This window comes from Lactuca sativa, chromosome 6 (genome assembly GCF_002870075.4).
Source record: "Lactuca sativa cultivar Salinas chromosome 6, Lsat_Salinas_v11, whole genome shotgun sequence".
In the NCBI taxonomy this organism is placed as follows: domain Eukaryota; kingdom Viridiplantae; phylum Streptophyta; class Magnoliopsida; order Asterales; family Asteraceae; genus Lactuca; species Lactuca sativa.
The window spans coordinates 27,170,103-27,177,792 of NC_056628.2; the positions used below are offsets into that span (position 1 = coordinate 27,170,103).

At 38.5% G+C, this 7,690-nt stretch overlaps 1 protein-coding gene across 1 annotated transcript; it reads right to left on the reverse strand.

Moving 5' to 3' along the window:
* Positions 1–994: 994 nt before the first annotated feature.
* On the reverse strand, positions 995–7,181 carry LOC111895202 (uncharacterized). Its single transcript, XM_023891305.1, has 3 exons — positions 7,040–7,181; positions 1,318–1,677; positions 995–1,131 (listed from the first exon to the last, which is right to left on the reverse strand). Exons 1-3 carry the CDS (start codon positions 7,179–7,181, stop codon positions 995–997), a joined length of 639 nt encoding a protein of 212 aa, XP_023747073.1.
* Positions 7,182–7,690: the final 509 nt, after the last annotated feature.

Consider the following 7,690-nt stretch of genomic DNA (forward strand, 5'->3'; position numbering starts at 1 on the left):
CTTCTTGGAGATGATGACTGAAAGCATTTGTTTTTCCCCAAGATATGCATATTTCAGATGTTATGGGAGTGTCTTCAGCTCCAAGATGGGTGCTTGTACTACAGAGGGAAAAAGTTTGGAGTTATAAACTGGTAATTTAAGAGTTTGGGTACCATACCTCAACTTTCTCTGTTGGTCCATATGAACTGCCATCTCTTGTAGTTCTCTGTCAACCATATAATTTTTTGATAAAATCTGAGTTGCACTAATAGACATATTTTTGTGGAGAACTAGCACTAGTGACTCACGGTTAGCAATCTCAAAAAATTCTGCAGATAATGGTTCAATTACATCAATAAAATTAAGGGCTGAAACATCATCTGGATAACACATAGCGTCATAAATATTGAAGTTGATAACTTCACCATCAAATTCCATTGAAAGGGTACCATCATAAACATCTATTTTGGTTCTGGCGGTTTTTAAAAATGGTCTCCCCAAAAGAATGGAACCTGAATTTGGTGAGTCATCATCTCCCATATCTAAAACATAGATCAGGTGGGAATATAAGTTCATTCACTTGAACCAAAACGTCTTCCAACACACCTTTTGGGTGTAGAAAAGAATGATGAGCCAACTGAATAATAACTCATGTTCTTTTTAGTGGCCCTACTCCGATAGTTTTATAAAGTGAGTATGGAAAAACATTTATAGAAGCTCCTAAGTCCAACAAAGCTTGTGGCACTGAAAGGTTGCCCAACTTGCAAGGAATAGTAAATACACTTGGGTCATTGCACATTAGGAGCAGCCTTTTTGTAAAACAGCTTAAACATTTTCACTTACTTTAATTATTTCATTTCCTTTTACTTTTCTTTTTGAAGTGCATAATTCTTTCAAAAATTTTGTGTATCGGGGTAGCTATTTAATTGCATCAAGAAGGGGAATATTTACCTCAACCTTTCTGAAGAATCCATGATATCTATGTCTTCCTTTTCTTTTTTTTTTTTCGTGTTTTTCAGTCTTCAGGGAAATGGACGAGGAGTATTTTTACCTCTGCTTCAACAGTTCTATCCTTTTTCTGAACCTCTTCAGTTGCCTCAGATTCTTGCTCAACCACGATCTTTTCTTCCTCATCTTCTTGATGATCTGGTCCTTTGTAGTTTTTACCACTTATGAGGGTGACAACACAAGTATTGTGCTTTGGGTTTTTCTCAGTTTGAGATGGGAATTTTCCTTATGTTTGTGCATCTAATTTGCTCATGGAGTTCGCGAGTTATGATACTTGCTAGTCTAGATTTTCGATGTTAGACTTGGTTTCATTCTAAAAAGATTGGGTACTGGTAGCAAAACTTTTAACAATGTCTTCCAAAGACATGCTGGAACTACTAGCTTGTGACTGAACAGGTGGTTGCTGAAAGTTGCCTTGATGCTGATTCTGCTGGAAAGGTTGTTGAAATCCAGGTGGAGCCTGGTATTGATTTCTTTGTTGAACGTTTTTTCGAGGCTTTGGCAAGAAATTGTTATTTTGAGGTCCTCCCCAACCTTGGTTGTTGCGATGCTGATCAAATGGCCTTTGCTGAAATCCTCCCAAATCTTGAACAGATTCAACGTCTTCTTGAAGTAGTGGGCATATGTCTATTGGGTGCCCAGTTTTGCAATAGATCCCACAAGGTTTGACTTTTGGTTCAATACCTTTTTCTTTTGTCAACAAAAGGACATCCTTTCTCAATTCTTAAATCTGAGATTCCAGGTGGGCATTGCTCATTTCTTTGACTCCTCTTGGCTGGTCCAAGTACCACTCTTCTTCAGTTGATGAATGCTTTGATTCATTTTCCATCATTTCAATCAATGTCCGGATCTTTGTTGGTGTCATGTCTGAAAGTGACCCTCCACTTGATGCATTTATAATTCACCTCTCCATGAGAATCAAGCCTTCACAGAAATACTGGTATAACTGATAATGTCACACCCCCACACCAAGGATGGCGGAAACGTTTGGGGGTGGAGGACTTCATGTATAATATCACTACAGCAAGTATAATAGTGCTCAAAGTAAATACAACCATCATAAATATAATTGAGAAAGTTACATCATAGCAAGTTTACATGTTTCAAAATAAATTACATTATGATGACAAAATGAAATGTTTGACGATTTATCGTCCCATCCTCAAAATGCTGTTGGTTTTCCTATTTCACTGATTTCCTGAGAATACAAGTAGTTTTGAAAAAGTGTCAAGGTGAGTTCATAAGAGTTTTGTTTTAGAATGAAACCGTTTTCCTTGTAAAAGCAACAAAGTATGTTTCCAGAAAATCCGATATTTTCTTTATTATGTATGAAGTGAATGCTTCTATGTTATGCGATAATGAATCCTAGAAAGACCCATAGATTCCTTCTATAATCAATCAGCGTATATAAATTATATAAAAATTAAGTTAAATAAACCGTTGAATATAATGGATCCGCCCCAGGTCCACAACCAAACAAGGAACAGGAGATAAGGCAGGCCCACCAATTCTAAGTCGATTGTGACTAGATTCTTATATAACTCTAGCATATACACTTAGCAATTATAGCTGAAGTCTAACAATTCTAGATGAAATATAGTTTTAATATCATAAAAACTATTTCATGTGAACTTGGTACTTTGTATTTGTACCCCTTTTTGTATAAAAACCTGGTACTTTGTATCTGTACCCCCTTTTGTATAAACCGGTACTTTGTATTTGTACCCATTTTCGTATGAAAACCTGGTACTTTGTATTTGTACCCCTTTTTGTATAAAACCGGTACCTTGTATTTGTACCCCTTTTCGTATAAATTCGGTACTTTGTATTTGTACCCATTTTCGTATGAAAACCTTTTGTAATGTAAATGAACATAAACTATACCTATTATAGTTTATCAAGATGTTTGAAATGTATAAGCAACCTAAAAATACGTATTATAGTTTAGTATGTTTGTTTGTTGTGTATAAGAACCCTTTTCTATGTAAGTCGAATGTATAGCAAAATATAACTATGTGTATCTTGCTTTGTTTTGTACTAATGGTAATGATGGAGGATTCTTACAATTCAGTGAGTATTTTTTGTTATATAATTATACCATAACAAGAAACACATGTAAAATATGAAGTCATCAAATATTTAACACTTTGCTAAACATATTACAAGTTGTGTTGAAAGTTATAAGCTGTTAACTAATTTTAAATTTTTCTGCACTGTTTTAGAAAGATCATAGAAAAATCATACGAAGTTGAAAACTGAATCTGTAAATTATGAGAGTTCCTAAAATGTGTCTAGTTTATTCATTACTTTTATCATGATTTTTGGAAGTCTTTAACTTGTGTTAACATGTTCATATTCACAGACTGGTCCAGATTTGTTCTTGAAATGATAGGCTGTTTTGAAAAAATCACCAGAAATTGTAGAAAAATCGTGTGGAGATGTGCAAGTAGTCATTTTAAAGCTAAGAACTGGAACTACTTGCACCTAAAACAGTTTTGAAATCTAAAATGTTTAAGTTGCTCAATACATTCCGTGAATGGAGTTTAATTTTTCTGATGAAGGCTGTTAAATGAGTTTAGTTGTGTTCTTGGTGTTTTAACTTGTATCCCCCCCTTAAAACTTAAGAAAAAATGAAATTATAGGGGTATGAACTCACCTTGTGTGATTTCAGTAGATAAATGTTGGAGTAGGGAAGTGTTCAACTCAAGAACACTTGAAGATGCCTTGAAGATTTTTGAGAATCTAACACCAAAATGATGGAATTTGAGTAAGCAATCTATGATTGGAGTAGAATGGGGTGTAATAATCGTATGGAGGATGTTAATACTTACCAAAAGTATAAGAAAAGCTTGGAGAATGGCCTTGAATCTCGAATTTTAGAGAGAGAAAATGATGTTTGATCTTGATGGAAGAATGAGAGAAAATGAGAGAAGTTAGGAGAAAGGATGGATGTTCCAGCCCTAAGGACGTGGGGAGGGCTGGTAAATGAGTGGAAAGGACATTGAAGTGACCTAGGTAAGGTGGGGAGGTGTGGCTGGTCATAGAGTGGGTGTGGGGTGGTTGCTTGTGTCATAAGGTACAGCAAAGTCAACACTCAACCTTTGTACTTCATCCACTCATTTCTTGGATAATATTTATATTAAAAACGTGGGAATTAATGATTTATGGGCTTTAATTGTTAAAATAAAGTTTTGGGTGAAAATCCCGCGTTAAAATGATGAAAAACGAAGCCAAAACAAAGTCGTAATCGAAAACCGGCAAGGAAGGCTGAATCTGCGAGACCTCTCGGTCCTGGCCGAGATTCGGTCCCTTCTGGTCATGGACCGAAGGAGAAAGTGATTCAGGAAGCGAAAGTAGGTTCGGTCCGAAGGCAGTTCGGTTTGGTTCGCAGGCTTCGGTTCGCTGGTTTCGGGTTCGGTATATGCGATCTTCGGTCCGAGAGGGTTCGCTTCTGATGCCTTCGCTTCTGACACCTTCGCTTCTGACAAGTTTGCTTCCGACAAGTTTGGTTCCTAAGAGGGGTTTCAGGTCCTTAAGAGGGTTCGACTCCTTAAGAGGGGTTTCGGGTCCTTAAGTCCTTTTTATCCGTTTTTGCCCCGTTTTAAGCGGTTTTTGACCTAGTTAATGGTCGGGATGGCCCGAAAGACTACAAAAAGTTTAAGGAACTTTTGAGAGAGATTTCACATTCTTGGAGAGATTTCTCATACAAAGAGAGATTTGGGAGAGATTTCACATATTTGGAGAGATTTCTCATGTGGAGAGAGATTTGACATACGTGGAGAGATTTGGGAGAGATTTCACATTCTTGGAGAGATTTCTCATACAAAGAGAGATTTAGGAGAGATTTCACATACTTGGAGAGATTTCTCATATGGAGAGAGATTTGGGAGAGATTTGACATACGAGGAGATATTTGGGAGAGATTTCACATTCTTGGAGAGATTTGACATACTTGGAGAGATCTCTCATACAAAGAGAGATTTGGGAGATATTTAACATACTTGGAGAGATTTCTCATACAAAGAGAGATTTGGGAGAGATTTCACATTCTTTGGAGAGATTTCTCATACGAAGAGAGATTTGGGAGAGATTTGACATACTTGGAGAGATTTTAGATAAAGAGAGATAGAGTGAGAATGGTTGAGAGAGGTTTCGTGTGTGATATTTGTGAGTGTTTGGCTCCGCAACGCAAGGTCCGTAAGCCCCGTTAAGCCATGTTTAAGGATCTTACACACTCCCGATGAGTATGCAACATTAATTTATCGGTTTGGTTCCTTACTTAACGTCGTTTTAGGTTAATGAAATCTAGATATACAAACTTTTCCATTTGTGATTTCTCATTAGAATAGCGAGTTGTACGGAAATAACATAGCGTAAACCCTAGTACGCAAGGGTTAATTGAGTCGACTGGTTTGACTTGTTGACTTTAGTTGACTTTGACTCGACCGGAAATTGACGGTTGTCACAGATAATCACTAAGAAATTGATTATGGTGAGGAACAACCCGCCTGATGTCACATGACGACCTTGGAATTTTTTATTGTTTATGCTCCCTGTTTAATCCTTGGCATTACCAGTATGAATACTTTATAACGTAGTTAGCGAGTTCCGTCGTTACGAATATTTCACAAATTGTGATGAAATTTGTATTATAAATCCTACCAGTTCCTTTATAACCGCTTGGTGTAAACTAGTCGCATATCATTTAGATTGCAAGGGCATTCGGATGGGTGATTCCACCTTAAGCCCACAACCAAACAAGGAACAAGGAATGAGGCGGAATCACGCATTCTAAGTCCATAGAATCTTAATGATATATGACCATAATGTTTACACTAGCCATCATAGACTCACTAGTAAAAACCCTATGTTTTTATATATGTAATAAGACTTATTTTAGTTTTGTCGTGTTCTCGAGATTCATGGTCGATATACTTTAATCGATGCTAGATTTAGCAAATAAAAGAAATTTAGAATTTAAACATCGATGTTAGAAACACGTACTGATATTTACGGGCAGTTCCAAGGTGGTCTCTCCTGCGGTGATCGCAAGCACCCTTCCACCATCACTGGCATCTCTTGCTCTTGGCAGTCCCTTTTAAAGTGTCCCGTTTCGCCGCACTTGTAACAGGCTGGGCTTACTCCAAAGCCAGGGACCTGGTTGATGGGTCGTGTTGGTGCCTTACAGAAACGGATAGTGTGCCCCTCTCTATCGCAATTTTTGCAATGCATCTTCCGACATGCCCTAGTGTGATGGAAGTTACACTTGTTGCATTTCGGAAGGGTTCCAGCATATTGTTTTATGGGAGTTGGCGCGGTGAGGGTTGTGGCAGCATGAACAGTAACAATATGTTGCTTCTTAGCGAAGTCCTGGGCTGGTTGGTCCTTCTTGTTGTCCCAAAACTTTCTTTTGTTGTTCCCTACTCTTGCTTGGTTAAGGGTGGTTGTCGTAGTGTCATGGCTGGCACGATGGTCGACGAGTTGTTGTGCCAACTCCTTGGTGCTGTCGAAGGTAGTTGGTCTTGAGGCCAACACGCTATCTTGAATTTCGGGGGACAATCCCCAGAGGTACCGCTCCAACTTTTTGTCTTTCGGGGTGACCATCGCGGGACAAAGGAGTGCTAGATCACAGAATCGGGTGGTGTAAGTTGTAAGGTCGGAGCCTGTCATTTTGAGATACCATAGTTCTTGCTCCAGCTTTTGCACTTCGCCTCTTCAGCAATATTCTTTCAGCATCATCTTCTTTAAGTCCTCCTAACTTAACGAGTTACCCACTGCAAGCGTTAGTGACTTAACGTGACTTTTCCACCAAGTGAGGGCCCGGCCAGAAAAGTGTATGCGGCAAATTTGACCTTGCTTGCTTCGGGGCATGCACAAATTTCAAAGACCGTTTTGTTCTTTTCGAACCATTGCATCAAGGTGATGATGCCCTCGCTTCCATTGAAAGAATCGGGTTTGGCACTAGTAAAGTCCTTGTACGAACATTCCCTCGTACATCCTGTATTGTCCCCGTGGTTAGAGTTTGTGGCTCTAGATCCAACACCACTGGTACCATTTGTACCAATTTGTGACATTGCAGCTGCCACGGCTGCTGTTACTGCAGCTTGGAACATTGTGGGATCAAACTGTGGAGGTGGCGTTGGAAGTGGTGGTGCTGTGCTGCCGGAAGGTCTGGGTCTTTTCCTTGGTGGCATAGTTCTGTCGTAAGTTTGTAAAAATGATCAGATGGTAAGTTCCCAATAGTAAAGACAAGTCGGTTATTATTGAACTAGATTTTCTGTATTATGATCCGACTTAAGAATGTCTTGCATGTAATTCATAATGGAAGTCGATATGAATGAATTTCATGAGTTTAGTAGGTTTTATATGGGCGTTAAGATTTACTCAACTTAGGATCATGTTTGTCGAAACACACTTAGCTGAGGAGTTTTGATGGGATCCGGTGCATTAGTGCTGGTATGGTCGCACCCTATAGGTCTACGAAGAAGGCACCCTTTCACCAAAATGTTTAAAGGTGAGATGATAATGAGTTGTTAGAAAGGGCTATGTGTCACAAGTTTTGTAACTAAGTTTATATTAGTTCATTTTGGAATGTATTTTGGTTGCTTTATGGTGTTCTGAAAACATTTCATAACGAGAGCCTATATATGATAAACTCATGTATTTTAGTAGTGATGTGTCCAAGTGAAACCTTGTAATTTGA